Source organism: Balaenoptera physalus, assembly GCF_965194825.1.
Source record: "Balaenoptera physalus genome assembly, chromosome: X".
NCBI lineage: Eukaryota > Metazoa > Chordata > Mammalia > Artiodactyla > Balaenopteridae > Balaenoptera > Balaenoptera physalus.
The window spans coordinates 62,073,263-62,091,003 of record NC_138903.1 but is presented as its reverse complement, the minus strand read 5'-3'; the positions used below and the strand labels follow the sequence as shown (position 1 = coordinate 62,091,003).

Genomic DNA, 17,741 nt, shown 5'->3' with positions numbered 1-17,741 from the left:
TCTCCCCACTCTCCCCCCCCCACCCCGCTCCAACCGCCCCCAGGACACACGTCTTCACCCATGCTGCCTCTGTCCATCCCTCAGGGGTCGTCATTCGGTGCCCCTCGGTCACTGGGTCATTAGGATGCCAGATCGGGCTCCTTTTACTAGGGACAAACATTAAGGTAGCACTTCAGGTGTGCTGGGCCCGGTTCTCCACCCTTGGCCTGTTTCCAGCCTCCTCTGCAAGACTGGGGCTGGGATGGAAGGGAGGGCTGGTAGCTGAATGGAGTCGGCGGATCCCTTAAAAGTTTCCCCGAAAAGCCTCAGTATTTAAACTCACCAGCTTCCTGAATCCTACTTCCTAGCTGTTCCCCAGACCTTCCTTGCAGGGGGCCTGGGCTTTCTCAGTGCCCCAGTGTTGTCCCTAGATTAGCTCTGCCTGCTGGCCTGGGGCTGACTGAGGGAGAAAGTGCTAATGAGATCAGCCTTTCAGTTCCCTTCCCAATTCCCTGCCTCACCCCGGCCCCGAATCACACAACTCTCTCTCTCTCTCTCTCTCTCTCACACACACACACATACACACACACATACACACACACACACACACATCCTTAGTCCAAATCGGTGAGAATTTCTTGTTTCAGCTGCCAACTAACAGGCCAGGCACATCTTTTCGACGCATGCATGGTGGAAAAGCCTGCAGTGACGACCTCAACACCAGAGGCCCCCAAGATCCAGGAAACTCAGAGCCCTTGGCCCTGAACCAGGGAGACGTCATGCCCAGGGTGCCTGTCCCCTCAGGTGAGTGTCGTGGGTTTGATATGAGGGGAGGGGAGAGGGGTTGAGGACAGAAACCTCTGGCTCTGTCTCTGCTGGGGGCCCAGCCTTGCTCCCAGGCAGCTTCTCCCACAGGAGACGGGGTGCTGGCAGGGCTGGCCTTGAGCCACATCATCCTCTGTGTGGGGTTTGTGCGGCCGGGGTGATCGGTGGCAGTGCCCCAAACAGCTCCTCCGGGTGTAGACTTGCAGGGGAACAGCCTTTTCTGTTAAGTCCTGTTTGCCCACATTGCTCTCCCACGTGCTGGCTGTGGCTGTAGCTCTGGGAGGGTCGAATCCAGAGCCACAGTCTTTGGGGACCACAGTGGCGAAATGGCTGCCCCTGGGGAACAGGGGAGGCTGGCCCAGAGAGAAGGTCTGGGCTTCTGGGCAGAGCAGGGGCGGCTTGTTGCCAGCGGAGGGTGGTGCTGCCTCACCTCACGTTAGACCCCGCTTGGCCCTTTCCACCTCACTGGGAGCCTGGGAAGCCGGATTGTGTGTCCTTTCCCTCTCAGGTGACCGGGAGCCACTTGAACATCCCCCAAGACCAGAAAGAGAGCAGCAGCCACTGGGAACACCGGGCTGTCCTCTGGTAATGCTTCCTCTGCCTCCTGGAAATGCAGGCCCAAACTCGAGGGTGGGGTCTGGGTTCAAGTTCAACTGACATGTTTGGGGCCCCCCTCCCCTGCCCCCATGATGTACCCCACGGAGGGAGCCCACCTCCTTTCCACTGAGGAGCCCTTGCCAGTCTAGCCACCCGGCTCTGGGATGGAGGACCTGGGGGAGAGGAGAAGGTGGAGGAGAGAGGAGGCCAGAGTATACTAATCATTTCTCTTCCTCCTGTGTCTGCTGGCCTAGTGTCTCGTGCTACAGAGAGAAATAGACGACCTTAAGGAGAAACTTGGTATGAGGAACCGGGAACGGAGAGCGGTGTCTTAGTGCAGAACCCGGGTGGGCACCTGGGGTGGGGGTGGGCTGCAGGTGCAGTCGGCCTCGCAGGGACCAACATCCCTGTGGGGAGGAGAACCTAGCAGGCCTGGCCCTGGTGCCGGCTGTTCATGTACAGCTGGACGTGTGTACAAGTAGCAAAGTACTGTCTGGACTGCATGCGCACTTTGCCAACCAGACCAGTCCTAGGGAACCTCCTTCTGATAGGACTTCTAGAGATGCCTCTTTGATTTTTCCCTTGAACTGCTGCTTGGTGTGGCTTCTAAGGTTCTTGTTGGATTGTTTGTTTGTGTGTGTGACGAGTTCTGACTGGTTGTGGCACAGCCTGAGAGCTGCTGGCACATTTTGTTTCCCTTTAGGAACCAGTTCTACATTCAATTCGGGTGGTGGGGAGTGGTCAGGCCCAGAGCTCTTTGCATCGGGTCTGGAGGGGGTTTCAGGTTGCAGGGCTAGGCGGTTCCTCACGGGGACAGGGGAACAGGCTTCTATATCCCTCTGTCTGGAGTGCCTGCTAATGCCTGTCCCTTTTGCAGCCGTCATGCAGTACCTGGCTGACAAGTTCCAGACCCTTTGAAGTGAGTGTTACGCACACCGTACCCCTTCCCACAGTCCTGGCTGTTGAGCAGGGCTGGGGGCTGGCCCTGGCTTGAGGCTCTTCCGTGACTCTGCTGTTTCACAGGTTGAGCCCAGCGTCTTCCTGCAAGAGGAGCAGCTGGTACCTTTGGGGCCCGGGAGCTGTGGCCAAGCTCGTTCCCTCCTGTTCTGCCTCAGCTGGGGCTTCCTCTCCCCCTTGTTTTGCCCCCGCCCCACCCCAGTTTCACAGCATTTTCCAATTAAAGTGCCTCTCATATTCTGTGTTCTGCCTTCTCTCTGGAGGGGTAGGGGTAGGGAGCCGGGGCAGGGCGCTGCTCCACATCAGAGCCTTTTCCAGAACAGTATCTCTGGCATCCTGTGTTGGGGACTCTGGGCCAGCCTCTGCTACCATCCCTGCAGTCAAGCCAGCGGAGTGCCCCAGGTCTGGGTCCTGCGTGGGCTCTGCCTGGCCACATTGGCACGTCCTCCCTTTCCCCCGAAGGCCCTCTTCTAGTTCTCTCCAAACCCCCCTCCTCCTTTGGGGTCTGGCGGTTCCCATTCATCTCTGCCATTCCCCCTCCCCATCAGCAGGAACTCATGACCCCCTTCCAGAGCTCCAATCTGGAAGCTTTCACATCCTCCCTGCCCTAGCCAGCTGACCACCCTCCTCCAGCCTGGTCGTCTCTATACCCTTGAGTGGAAATTGGCCCGTCAGGTTCTATGGCAAGGGTGGTTAGTAGGTCTGTGTTCTTACATGGTCCCCGTCAAATACTCTTCCACCAGCCCCATGACACAGATTTTCCTGGAAATGATATTTCCGTGTCCCAGCTCAATCTCCCAGACTGCCTCTTTAGGACACATGAGGTTGAATCTGAACTCCACGTTCGATTTCTCCCTCACTGGAGGTTGGGAAGCACTTCCTTCCCTCAGCCAGGACCCAGGGCTGTACCAGCCTGAGACTCAGAGGGCCAGATTTGTGTTTGAGTGAGGCGAGGGTGGCTCTGCCTGACCGCCTTCCCGAAAGACCGGTGTTTTACTACACAAAAGGGTGTATGATGGTAGATAGGACATTCCAGGTTGGTGACTGTGTGTCCCTGTGTGTGAATAAAAGTAATCAGGGATCATCTCCCTTGAGGGAGAAAGATGTGATTCAGGGAGTAAAGGGAGTAGAGGCTGGTCCAGGTTCTGTGAGGCATTGAATGAGCAAAATCAAGGGTCGGATCTGTTTTGTTCAAGGGTTGTCATTACATTCCCAAAACATAGGAGGGGGATGATGCAGAAGTCACCAAACCCCACGACAGGGTGTTGGGATGCTCAAAATGTTGGATTCGCTGGAGGAGGCTCTCGATCCTACTCTGTGATCCTGTGATGTCTGACGACTACTGTGGGTGTGGATGGAATGAGATTGGGAAGGGTGGCTCCTCAGAGTAGCTCATCTTAGAATCAGGGGACCCATATATGAGACCACCCAACATGAGCTACCCGGGACAGGGGCGGGATGGGCGCAGTGAGGATGGGAAGTAAGGAGTGACTGTACCTGGACAATGGGGAGCACTTGGGTCCACCCTTCCCCTATATTCTCACCCTGACTCGCTTCCAGAGTTCATGGCATGAGCTCAGGTGGACAGACCACATGTGGGATGGGACAGTCACAGACCTCAGTGTCAGAAAAGAATGTTCATGGGACTTAATCCTTCCACTGAAACCCCTCCCTGGAGAAGGTGGGCTTGACTGCTTAGTTTACATCTTTGACCCTGAACCTGATCCAGTGGTTATTGCTTGGCGGTGTAGCACATCTCGCTGCTGTCTGAGTGACTAAGTTTGGCAGAGACCTTCCAGCTGAGGTTTCTGCTCACCGAGACGTGCAGGCAACTTGTGCCCGGGGAGAAGTCCAGCACCAGCACCAGCACCAGCACCGCCTGTCGGCAGAGGGGGTCACGGGGCTGTGGTCACCCGGGTGAGGAAGTAGAGAAGCTTGTTGAAAGGGAGGTGACATGGGAGGGCGTGACCTCAACCCTTGGTGATGCATTTTCCCTGCCTCCCTTCCCTCCACTGAGCACACAATCTCTCTGTTCCGTGTTCTGACCAACTACTCCAAAAAATGTTGCTGGAAACATGTATTTCACAGGCTGTGGCTTGGCCCTGAGCTTTCCAGTTCCAGAGGGAAATAGTGGCAGGTCATACATCTGGGCCCCCGTGTGTAGGAGGAGGTCAGGACCCCGCCCTCATTCAGTTCGCCCCATTTGCCTTTCCCCTCAAGCCCCTTCTCTAGCCTGGGAGACAGTGGCAGCTGGCCTGGAGAGCCCTAGGCCCCATCCTGCCTGCTTCTGCTCCCTGCCCAATTACTGGGAAGATGCCCCCTCCCCACCCCACCCACTCCGCACCGGCACCAGCCCAACCACAGGCCAACTGCTCTCTCTGGACTCTTGGGGGGAAGTGACACAAGCAAGAAGGTAGGTGTAGGTGAGCCCTGGAGAGGGAGCTGGGTGTGGTGGGCAGAGTAATCATGCCCCAAGGTGTCCAAATCCTAATTCCTGCTGTTGGCTTATATGTTACCTTGCATGGCAACAGGGGGTTAAGCTTGCAGGTGCAATAAAGGCTGCTACCCAGCTGAATTAAGGTGGGGAGACTCTCACCTGCATTGGCCAGGTTCGGCCAGGCACATTGGGGCTGCCAGGGTTGCCATGTGGACTGTCCCTGCGTGATTCCAGGGCACAGCATTCGAATGACTGCAGTGTGCTTGGTGCCCCCTGTGCTTGTGCACTGTTGAAGTCTTGGTAAGTACCGCTCAGATGCAGATGGAGGACAGACCAGTAGTTTTGGACCTCCCTTTTGTTCCAAGCCAATCACTTCCCCCACCCTAGTCCTCTTGAGGTATCTGCCAGCCTGACTTTTACAATGATCATTCACTTTCTTTTAAAGGATTTACAATTGTTATTTAATAAAATAACCCTTCCAAAGATAAAAGACACTATACATATACACATCGTAGAGAGCATAAGCTCTCAATTTGACAAATAATTATGAACGGAACAACCCATGTAATTATACCCAGGTGACAGAAAAGTACATTGCACATCCAGAAGTCCCCTATATGTCCTTTTCTGTGTAGGAATCCAAATGGATAAGTCTACATACTGCCTGATCCCATTTACTTCACGTTCTTGAGAAGGCCAAACTGTAGGGATAGAAAACAGATTGGTGGTTGCCTGGGTCTGGGGGTTGAGACAAGAGGTTAAACTACCAAAGAGCATGAAGCAATTCTCAGGCTGATGAAAATGTTTTTAATTTTGATTGTATTGGTGGTTCCATAACAGAATGTGTTCATAGAGACTCTTAGACCTTGTATGTAAATTAATTTTAATAAACCCATATTATTAAAAAAATGTAAAAAGTGCATTATGACACAGCAATTAGGGAAGAAAAATAAATAAAGAGAATCCAAATTGGAAAGGAAAAAGTAAAACTATCACTGTTTGCAAGTGACATGATAATATACATAGGAAATCCTAAAGATGCCACCAGAAAACTACTGGAGTTCATAAATTATTTCAGTGAAGTTGCAGTATACAAAATTAATATACAGAAGTCTGTTACATTTCTATACACTAACAATGAAATATCAGAAAGAGAAATTAGGGAAACAATCTCATTTAGTGTCACAGCAAACAGAATAAAATCCCTAGGAATAAATCTACCTAAGGAGGCAAAAGACCTGTACTCTGAAAGCCATAAGACACTGTGGAAAGATGTTGAAGATGACACAAACAGATCAAAGATATACCATGTTCTTGGACTGTCAGAATCAATATTGTTAAAATGACCATGCTACACAAGGCAATCTACAGATTCAATGTAATTCCTGTCAAATTACCAATGGCATTTTTCACACGACTGGAACAAATAATTTTAAAATTTGTGTGGAAACACAAACAACCCCGAATTGCCAAAACAATCTGGAGAAAGAAGAATGTAGTTGTAGGAATTATGCTCCCTGACCTTAGACTATACTACAAAGATACAGTGATCAAAACAGTATGGTACCAGCACAAAAACAGGCACATAGATCAATGCTACAAGATAGAAAGCCCAGAAATAAACCCACACACTTATGGTCAATTACTCTATGACGAAGGAGGCAAGAATATACAATGGAGAAAAGACCGTCTCTTCAGCAAGTGGTGCTGGGAATACTGGACAGCTACATTGAAAAGAATAAAATTAGAACATTCTCTAACACCACCTACAAAAATAAACTCAAAATGGATTAAAGACCTAAATGTAAGATCAGATGCTATAAAAGTCCTAGAGGAAAACACAGGCAGAACACTCTTTGACATAAAGCGCAGCAATATTTTTTTGGATCCATCTCCTAGAGTAATGGAAACAAAAGCAAAAATAAACAAATGGGACCCAATGAAACTTAAAAGCTTTTGCACAGCAAAGGCGACCATAAAGAAAACGAAGACAACCTATGGACTGGGAGAAAATATTTGTAAACGATGTGACCGACAAGGGATTAATTTCCAAAACATACAAACAGCTCATAAAGCTCAATATCAAAAACAAACAAACAAAGAAACAAACAACCCAATCAAACAGTGGGCAGAAGACCTAAATAGACACTTCTCCAATGAAGACATACAGATGGCCAATAGGCACATGAAAAGATGCTGTACATTGCCAATTATTAGAGAAATGCAAATCAAAACTACAATGAGGTATCACCTCACACCAGTCAAAATGGCCATCATTAAAAAGTCTACAAGTAATAAATGCTGGAGACGGTGTGGAGAAAAGGGAACCCTTGTACAGTGTTGGTGGGAATGTAGATTGGTGCAGCCACTATGGAGAACAGTATGGATGTTCCTTAAAAAACGAAAAATAGAATTACCATATGATCCAGCAATCCCACTCCTGGGCATATATCCAGAGAAAACCATAATTCGAAAAGATACATGCACCCCTATATTCATAGCAGCTCTTTTTACCATAGCCAAGACATGGAAGCAACCTAAATGTCCATCAACAGAGGAACGGATAAAGAAGATGTGGTATACATATACACACATATATGTGTATGTGTATATATATATATATATATATATATATATATATACACACACACACACACACAGATATGTGTGTATATATATGTATATATACACATACATACATATACAAACACACAGAGAATGGAATGGTTAAAGAAGATGCGATATATATATATACAATGCAATATTACTCAGCCATAAAAAAAGAATGAAATAATGCCATTTGCATCAACATGGATGGACCTAGAGATGATCATACTAAGTGAGGTAAGTCAGGCAGAGAAAGACAAATATCATATGATATCACTCATATGTGGAATCTAATTTTAAAAATGACACGAATGAACTTATTTATAAAACAAACAGACTTACACATATCAAAAACTAACTTATGGTTGCCAAAGGGCAAAGGGGGGGAGGGATAAATTAGGAGTTTGGGATTAACAGATACACACTACTGTATGTAAAATAAATAAATATCAAGGACCTACTTATAGCACAGAGAACTATATTCAATATCTTGTAATAATCTATAATGGAAACGAATCTGAAAAGAATATATGTATATAAAATACATATATATTTATATATTTATTTATATTAAATACATATACATATATCTGAATCACTTTGCTGTACACCTGAAACTAACACAACATTCTAAGTCATCTCTACTTCAATTTTTAAAAGTACGTTACATTACAGGGAAATTCCCTGGTGGTCCAGTGGTTAAGATTCTGTGCTTCCACTGCAGGGGGCACGGGTTTGATCCCTCCTTGGGGAAATAGGATACCGCGTGCCACGTGGTGCGGCAGAAAAAAATAATTACAAATTGATCGGCCAAAAAAAATACATTACAAATGGATATTGTTACTCAGTATTTATTTTTAAACACGAGGATCATAATTTTCTCTTGTAATCTGTTAACATGGAATGCTATATCACTTTATTTTCTGAAACTAAATCAAATTTGTATTCCTGGGATGAATCCAGTCATGGTATGTTTTGTATTTTCCTTTTTATATCCTGTAGGATTCAGTTTGCTAATAGTCTGTTTCTGATTCTTGCTTCTATGCCATGAGCCTGCGGTTGACCTGTGATTTTCCTTTCTCAAACTGTCAACAGGATTTAGTGTCAAGGTTATTCCATCCTCAGAAAATGAGTTGAGGAGTGTCCTGCCTTTTCAATTTTTTCTAAGATTTTGTGTCAAATTGAAAATATTTATGCCTAAGATGTTTTTCAAAATTCAGTGGTGAAGCCTAGAAGATTTTTTTGGAAAAGCATTTTGACTATTAGTATATTTCTTTACAATTAGTGTGGAACGATTCCGGTTGGCTCTTCCTTTCTGAGTCATTTTTGGCAAGTTATGTTTGTGTAGAAATTGGTGACCTTTTTCTAAGTTTTCAAATTAATTGGAATAAAATGGTCCATAATATTCTCTTTTTCCCCTATTTACAAAAAAATCTGTCCTACAGATACTTATGCAAGAAAATTGCAAGCAACACCCATTCATCCTTCAACTGGACTCACCCATTGTAAATATTTTGCAGCTTTTGTCATATTTCCTTTCCCTCTGTCTAACTGTATGCGTGTGTGTTTTTAATCGTTTTGTTGAATCATTTGAGTTATTTGAAGAGATTATAGTACATTGTCCCTAAATACCTTGACATGTTTCACTTGGGAAAAATAATTGTTTGCTACAACATCTTTTTTTTTAAAATTTATTTTTGGCTGCATTGTGTCTTTGTTGCTGCACACGGACTTTCTCTAGTTGTGGCAAGCAGGGGGTACTCTTCATTGCAGTGTGCATGCTTGTCACAGTGCTGGCTTCTCTTGTTGCGGAGCATGGGCTCTAGGCATGTGGGCTTCAGTAGTTGTGGCACGAGGGCTCAGTAGTTGTGGCTCACGGGCTCTAGAGCACAGGCTCAGTAGTTGTGGCACACGGACTTAGTTGCTCCACAGCATGTGAGATCTTCCTGGACCAGGGCTCGACCCCGTGTCCCCTGCATTGGCAAGCAGATTCTTAACCACTGCTTCACCAGGGAAGTCCCAGTTTGCTACAACATCTTAATGCAATTATCACACTCAGAAATTTAACTTTGAGACAATACAATTACCTACCGTATGCACTCATTCAAAATTCATGTGTCTCAGAATTGTTATTTGTACCTATTTCTTAAAAAAAAAATCCTGCTTCCAATCAAAGAACATGCATTGCATTCAGTTGTCATGTCTCTTTAGTGTCCTTTAAACTAGAAAAATTTTCCAGATTTTTTTTGGGTCATTCGTGACATTGACATTTTTGAAGTTTTAATCCATTTTGGGGGGGGGCTTTCATTTTACTTTATTTTTTTTTAACATCTTTATTGGAGTATAATTGCTTTACAATAGTGTGTTAGTTTCTGCTTTATAACAAAGTGAATCAGCTATATATATACATATATCCCCATATCTCCTCCCTCTTGCATCTCCCTCCCTCCCTCCCTATCCCACCCCTCTAGGTGGTCACAAAGCACCACGCTGATCTCCCTGTGCTATGTGGCTGCTTCCCACTAGCTATCTATTTTACCTTTGGTAGTGTATATATGTCCATGTCATGCTCTCCTTTAGAAAGTTTTGATTGGTTTGGATTTTCTGATTGCTTCCTCCTTCTTTTCCCCTATGTTTTCTTCTAGAAGACTTACGTTTTCAGTTCTTATGTTTAAGTCTTTAATCCATTTCAAGTTAATTTTTGTAAGTGCTGTAGTATGTGTCCAATTTCTGCAACTGGAAGATTAAAAGTTAAGGGAAATACTTCTCTGCATGTGTTCATCCAGTTTTCCCAACCATATTTATTAAAGAGAACATTCTTTCCTCAATTATTCTTGACTTCCTTGTCACATGTTTTGTTTTGTTTGTTTTTGGACTCTATATGCGAGGGTTTATTTCTAGGCTCTCAATTCTGCTCCATTGGTCTATGTGTCTATTTTTATGACAGTACCATACTGTTTTGATTATTTTAGCTTTGTAATATAGTTTGAAAATAGAAACTGTGATGCCTCCAGCTTTATTCTTCCTTCTCGGTATTGTTTTGGCAATTTGGGATCTTTTGTGGCTCCAAACAAACTTTAGGTTTGTCGTTTTCTATTTCTGAGAAAAATACCATTGAAGTTTGATAGAGATTACATTGAATCTATACATTGCTTGGGTACTATGACCATTTTAACCATATTAATTCTTCCTATCCATGAACACTGGATGTCTTTCATTTGTTTGTCTCCTCAAAGTCTTGTAGTTTTCTGTGTGTAGATCTTTCACCTCCCTGATAAAAGTTATTCCTAAGTATCTTATTGGTTTTGATGTATTGTGAATAGGACTGTTTCCTTTATTTCTTTTTCAGATAATTTGCTGTAAATGTATAGAAACGTAACTGATTTTTGTGTATTGATTTTGTATCCTGCAACTTTACTGTATTTGGGTTTTTTTCCGTATGAATTTTATTTATTTATTTATTTATTTATTTATTTATTTATTTATTTATTTATACTGCAGGTTCTTATTAGTCATCAATTTTATACACATCAGTGTACACATGTCAATCCCAATCGCCCGATTCAGCACACCACCATCCCCACCCCACCGCGGTTTTCCCCCCTTGGTGTCTATACGTTTGTTCTCTACATCTGAGTTATCAACTTCTGCCCTGAAAATCGGTTCATCTGTACCATTTTTCTAGGTTCCACATATATGCATTGATATACGATATTTGTTTTTCCTCTTTCTGACTTACTTCACTCTGTATGACAGTCTTTAGCTCCATCCACGACTCAACAAATGACTCAATTTCGTTCCATCTTATGGCTGAGTAATATTCCATTGTATATATGTACAACAACTTCTTTATCCATTCGTCTGTCGATGGGCATTTAGGTTGCTTCCATGACCTGGCTACTGTAAATAGTGCTGCAATGAACATTGGGGTGCATGTGTCTTTTTGAATTATGGTTTTCTCTGGGTATATGCCCAGTAGTGGGATTGCTGGATCATATGGTAATTGTACTTTTCATTCTTTTAAGGAACCTCCATACTGTTCTCCATTGTGGCTGTATCAATATACACTCCCACCAACAGTGCAAGAGTGTTCCCTTTTCTCCACACCCTCTCCAGCATTTCTTGTTTGTAGATTTTCTGATGATGCCCATTCTAACTGGTGTGAGGTGATACCTCACTGTAGTTTTGATTTGCATTTCTCTAATAATTAGTGATGTTGAGGAGCTTTTCATGTGCTTCTTGGCCATCTGTATGTCTTCTTTGGAGAAATGTCTATTTAGGTCTTCTGCCCATTTTGGGATTGGGTTGTTTGTTTCTTTAATATTGAGCTGCATGAGCTGTTTATATATTTTGGAGATTAATCCTTAGTCCGTTGATTCATTTGCAAATATTTTCTCCCATTCTGAGGGTTGTCTTTTCGCCTTGTTTATGGTTTCCTTTGCTGTGCAAAAGCTTTGAAGTTTCATTAGGTCCCATTTGTTTATTTTTTGTTTTTATTCCCATTCCTCTAGGAGGTGGATCAAGAAAGGTCTTGCTGTGATTTATGTCAAAGAGTGTTCTTCCTATGTTTTCCTCGAAGAGTTTTATAGTGTCCCACGTTACATTTAGGTCTCAAATCCATTTTGAGTTTATTTTTGTGTATGGTGTTCAGGAGTGTTCTAATTTCATTCTTTTACATGTAGCTGTCCAGTTTTCCCAGCACCACTTATTGAAGAAACTGTCTTTTCTCCATTGTATATCTTTGCCTCCTTTGTCATAGATTAGTTGGCCATAGGTGCGTGGGTTTATCTCTGAGCTTTCTATCTTGTTCCATTGATCTATGTTTCTGTTTTTGTACCAGTACCATATTGTCTTGATTACTGTAGCTTTGTAGTATAGTCTGAAGACAGGGAGTCTGATTCCTCCAGCTTTTGTTTTTTCCTTCAAGACTGCTTTGGCTATTCGGTGTCTTTTGTGTATCCAGACAAATTTTAAGATGATTTGTTCTAGTTCTGCAAAAAATGCCATTGGTAATTTGATAGGGATTGCATTGAATCTGTAGATTGCTTTGGGTAGTATAATCATTTTCACAATATTGATTTTTCCAATCCAAGAACATGGTATACCTCTCCATCTGTTGGTATCACCTTTAATTTTTTTCATCAGTGTCTTATAGATTTCTGCATACAGGTCTTTTGTCTCCCTAGGTAGGTTTATTCCTAGGTATTTTATTATTTTTGTTGCAATGGTAAATGGGAGTGTTTCCATAATTTCTCTTTCAGATGTTTTTCATCATTAGTGTATAGGAATGCAAGAGATTTCTTTGCATTAATTTTGTATCTTGCAACTTTACCAAACTCATTGATTAGTTCCAGGAGTTTTCTGGTGGCATTTTTAGGATTCTCTGTGTATAATATCATGTCATCTGCAAACAGTGACAGTTTTACTTCTTCTTTTCCAATATGTATTCCTTTTATTTATTTTTCTTCTCTGATTGCCGTGGCTAGTACTTCCAAAACTATGTTGAATAATAGTGGTGAGAGTGGACATCCTTGTCTCGTTCCTAATCTTAGAAGAAATGCTTTCAGTTTTTCACCATTGAGAATGATGTTTGCTGTGGGTTTGTCATATATGGCCTTTATTATGTTGAGGTAGGTTCCCTCTATGCCCACTTTCTGGAGAGTTTTTATCATAAATGGGTGTTGATTTTGTCAAAAGCTGTTTCTGCATCTATTGAGATGATCATATGGTGTTTCTTCGTCAATTTGTTAATATGGTGTATCACATTGATTGATTTGCGTATATTGAAGAATCCTTGCATCCCTGGGATATATCCCACTTGATCATGGTGTATGGTCCTTTTAATGTGTTGTTGGATTTTGTTTTCTAGTATTTTGTTGAGGATTTTTGCATCTATATTCATCAGTGATATTGGCCTGTAATTTTCTTTTTCTGTAGTATCTTTGTCTGGTTTTGGTATCAGGGTGATGGTGGCCTCATAGAATGAGTTTGGGGGTGTTCCTTCCTCTGCAATTTTTTGGAAGAGTTTGAGAAGAATGGGTTTTAGCTCTTCTCTAAATGTTCGATAGAATTCACCTGTGAAGCCATCTGGTGCTGGGCTTTTGTTTGTTGCAAGATTTTTTATCACAGTTTCAATTTCATTACTTGTGATTGGTCTGTTCATATTTTCTGTTTATTCCTGGTTCACTCTTGGAAAGTTAACCCTTTCTAAGAATTTGCCCATTTCTTCCAGGTTGTCCATTTTATTGGCATAGAGTTGCTTGTAGTATTCTCTTAGGATGCTTTGTATTTCTGCGGTGTCTGTTGTAACGTCTCCTTTTTCATTTCTAATTTTATTGATTTGAGTCCTCTCCCTCTTTTTCTTGATGAGTCTGGCTAATGGTTTATCAATTTTGTTTATCTTCTCAAGGACCCAGCTTTTAGTTTTATTGATCTTTCCTATTGTTTTCTTTGTTTCTATTTCATTTATTTCTGCTCTGGTCTTTATGATTTCTTTCCTTCTGCTAACTTTGGTTTTGTTTGTTCTTCTTTCTCTAGTTCCTTTTGGTGTAAGGTTAGATTGTTTACTTGAGATTTTTCTTGTTTCTTGAGGTGGGCTTGTATAGCTATAAACTTCCCTCTTAGAACTGCTTTTGCTGCATCCCATAGGTTTTGGATCATTGTGTTTTCATTGTCATTTGTCTCTAGGTATTTTTTGATTTCCTCTTTGATTTCTTCAGTGATCTCTTGGTTATTTAGTAAGGTATAGTTTAGCCGCCATGTGTTTGTGTTTTTTATGTTTTCTTCCCTGTAATTCATTGCTAATCTCATAGCGTTGTGGTCAGAAAAGATGCTTGATATGATTTCAATTTTCTTAAATTTACTGAGGCTTGATTTGTGACCCAAGATGTGATCTATCCTGGAGAATGTTCCGTGCGCAGTTGAGAAGAAATTGTAATCTGCTGTTTTTGGATGGAATGTCCTATAAATATCAATTAAATCTATCTGGTCTATTGTGTCATTTAAAGCTTCTCTCTCCTTATTTATTTTCATTTTGGATGATCTGTCCATTGGTGTAAGTGAGGTGTTAAAGTCCCCTACTATTATTGTGTTACTGTCGATTTCCTCTTCTATAGCTGTTAGCAGTTGCCTTATGTATTGGGGTGCTCCTATGTTGGGTGCATATATATTTATAATTGTTATATCTTCTTCTTGGATTGATCCCTTGATCATTATGTAGTGTCCTTCCTTGTCTCTTGTAACATTCTTTATTTTAAAGTCTATTTTATCTGATATGAGTATAGCTACTCCAGCTTTCTTTTGATGTCCATTTGCATGGAATATATTTTTCCATCCCCTCACTTTCAGTCTGTATGTGTCCCTAGGTCTAAAGTGGGTCTCTTGTAGACAGCATATATATGGGTGTTGGTTTTGTATCCATTCAGCAGGCCTGTGTGTTTTGGTTGGAGCATTTAATCCATTCACGTTTAAGGCAATTATCGATATGTATGTTCCTGTGACCATTTTCTTAATTGTTTGGGTTTGTTTTTGTAGGTCCTTTCCTTCTCTTGTGTTTCCCATTTAGAGAAGTTCTTTTAGCTTTTGTTGCAGAGCTGGTTTGGTGGTGCTGAATTCTCTTAGCTTTTGCTTGTCTGTAAAGCTTTTGATTTCTCCATCGAATCTGAATGAGATCCTTGCCGGGTAGAGTAATCTTGGTTGTAGGTTCTTCCCTTTCATCACTTTAAGTATATCATGCCACTCCCTTCTGGCTTGTAGAGTTTCTGCTGAGAAATCAGCTGTTAACCTTATGGGTGTTCCCTTGTATGTTATTTGTCGTTTTTCCCTTGCTGCTTTCAATAATTTTTCTTTGTCTTTAATTTTTGTCAATTTGATTACTATGTGTCTCGGCGAGTTTCTCCTTTGGTTTTCCTGTATGGGACTCGCTGCGCTTCCTGGACTTGGGTGGCTATTTTTTTCCCATGCTAGGGATGTTTTCGACTATAATCTCTTCAAATATTTTCTCTGGTCCTTTGTCTCTCTCTTCTCCTTCCGGGACCCCTATAATGCGAATGTTGTTGTGTTTAATTTTTTTTTTTTAATATTTAACCACATGTGTTTGTTTGTTTGTTTTTTAAATTTATTTATTTATTTTTGGCTGTGTTGGGTCTTCATTTCTGTGCGAGGGCTTTCTCTAGTTGCGGCAAGTGGGGGCTACTCTTCATCGTGGTGTGCGGGCCTCTCACCGTCACGGCCTCTCTTGTTGCGGAGCACAGGCTCCAGACGTGCAGGCTCAGCAATTGTGGCTCACGGGCCTAGTCGCTCCGCGGCATGTGGGATCCTCCCAGACCAGGGCTCGAACCCGTGTCCCCTGCATTGGCAGGCAGATTCTCAACCACTGCGCCACCAGGGAAACCCGTTGTGTTTAATTTTGTCCCAGAGGTCTCTTAGGCTGTCTTCGTTTTTCTTCATTCTTTTTTCTTTATTCTGTTCCACAGCAGTGAATTCCACCATTCTGTCTTCCAGGTCAGTTATCCGTTCTTCTGCTAAAGTTATTCTGCTATTGATTCCTTCTAGTGTAGTTTTCATTTCAGTTATTGTATTGGTCATCTCTGTTTGTTTGTTCTTTAATTCTTCTAGGTCTTTGTTAAACATTTCTTGTACCTTCTCGATCTTTGCCTCCATTCTTTTTCCGAGGTCCTGGATCATCTTCACTATCATTATTCTGAATTCTTTTTCTGGAAGGTTGCCTATTTCCACTTCATTTAGTTGTTTTTCTGGGGTTTTATCTTGTTCCTTCATCTGGTAAATCGCCCTCTGCCTTTTCATCTTTTCTATGTTTCTGTGAATGTGGTTTTTGTTCCACAGGCTGCAGGATTGTAGTTCTTCTTGCTTCTGCTGTCTGCCCTCTGGTGGATGAGGCTATCTAAGAGGTCTGATGGGAGGGACTGGTGGTGGGTAGAGCTGACTGTTGCTCTGGTGGGCAGAGCTCAGTAAAACTTTAATCCACTTGACTGTTGATGGGTGGGGCTGGGTTCCCTCCCTGTTGGTTGTTTGGCTTGAGGCAACCCAACACTGGAGCCTACCTGGGCTCTTTGGTGGGGCTAATGACAGACTCTGGGAGGGCTCACGCCAAGGAGCACTTCCCAGAACTTCTGTTGCCTGTGTCCTTCTCCCCCCGTGAGCGACAGCACCCCCTCTGCCTCTGCAGGAGACCCTCTAACACTAGCAGGTAGGTCTGGTTCCGTCTCCCCTGGGGTCACTGCTCCTTCCCCTGGGTCCCGGTGTGCACACTACTTTGTGTGTGCCCTCCAAGAGTGGAATCTCTGTTTCCCCCAGTCCTGTCGACGTCCTGCAATCAATTCCCACTAGGCTTCAAAGTCTGATTCTCTAGGAATTCCTCCTCCCGTTGCTGGACCCCCAGGTTGGGAAGCATGACGTGGGACTCAGGACCTTCACTCCAGTGGGTGGACTTCTGTGGTATAAGTGTTATCCAGTCTCTGAGTCACCCACCCAGCAGTTATGGGATTTGATTTTACTGTGATTGCGGCCCTCCTACTGTCTCATTGTGGCTTCTCCTTTGTCTTTGGATGTGGGGTATCTTTTTTGGTGAGTTCCAGTGTCTTCCTGTCGGTGATTGTCCAGCAGCGAGTTGTGATTCTGGTGTTCTCGCAAGAGGGAGTGAGAGCACGTCCTTCTACTCTGCCATCTTGGTTCCTCTCTACTCTATTTGTTGATTGGTACTAACTATTGGTGTTGGTGTCTTTTGGATTTTCTACATATAAGATCATATCAGCTGCAAATAAAGACAATTTTACTTCTTCCTTTCCTATTTGGATGCCCTTTTTATTTTTTGTATTGATGATTGCTCTGGCTAGGACTTCCAGTACTATGTGGAAGATGAATGGTGAGATTGGGCATCCTTGTTTTCTTCCTGATGTTAGAGAAAAAGCTTTCAGCCTTTCACCGTTGAGTATGATGATGATGCTGGGCTTGACATATATGGCCTTTATTATGTTGAAGTATGTTTTTTCTATACCCAATTTGCTGAGTGTTTTTATCCTAAAATGATGTTGAATTTTGTCAAATGCTTTTCTGCATATATTGAGATGATCATATGATTTTAATCTTTCATTTATTAATATGGTATATTACATTTATTGATTTAAATATGTTGAACCATCCTTGCATCCCAGGGATAATTCCCACTTGGTCGTGATATATAATTCCTTTATATCCTGTTGAGTTTGGCTTGCTATTTAGTTGAGAATTTTTGCATCTATAATCATCAGTGACATTGGTCTATAGTTTTCTTATAGTGTCTTTATCTGACCTTGGTGTCAGATAATGCTGTCCTTGTGAA

General features: G+C 43.0%; 1 protein-coding gene across 1 annotated transcript; it reads left to right on the top strand.

Annotated features, from left to right (window-relative positions):
• The first annotated feature begins 217 nt into the window (after positions 1-217).
• Positions 218-2,595, top strand: LOC309652352 (uncharacterized protein CXorf49 homolog). The gene is made up of 5 exons (XM_082446079.1): positions 218-783; positions 1,313-1,389; positions 1,656-1,701; positions 2,279-2,320; positions 2,425-2,595. The coding sequence occupies exons 1-4, from the start codon at positions 663-665 to the stop codon at positions 2,317-2,319; spliced, it is 285 nt and encodes a 94-aa protein (XP_082302205.1). The 5' UTR covers positions 218-662; the 3' UTR covers position 2,320; positions 2,425-2,595.
• Positions 2,596-17,741: the final 15,146 nt, after the last annotated feature.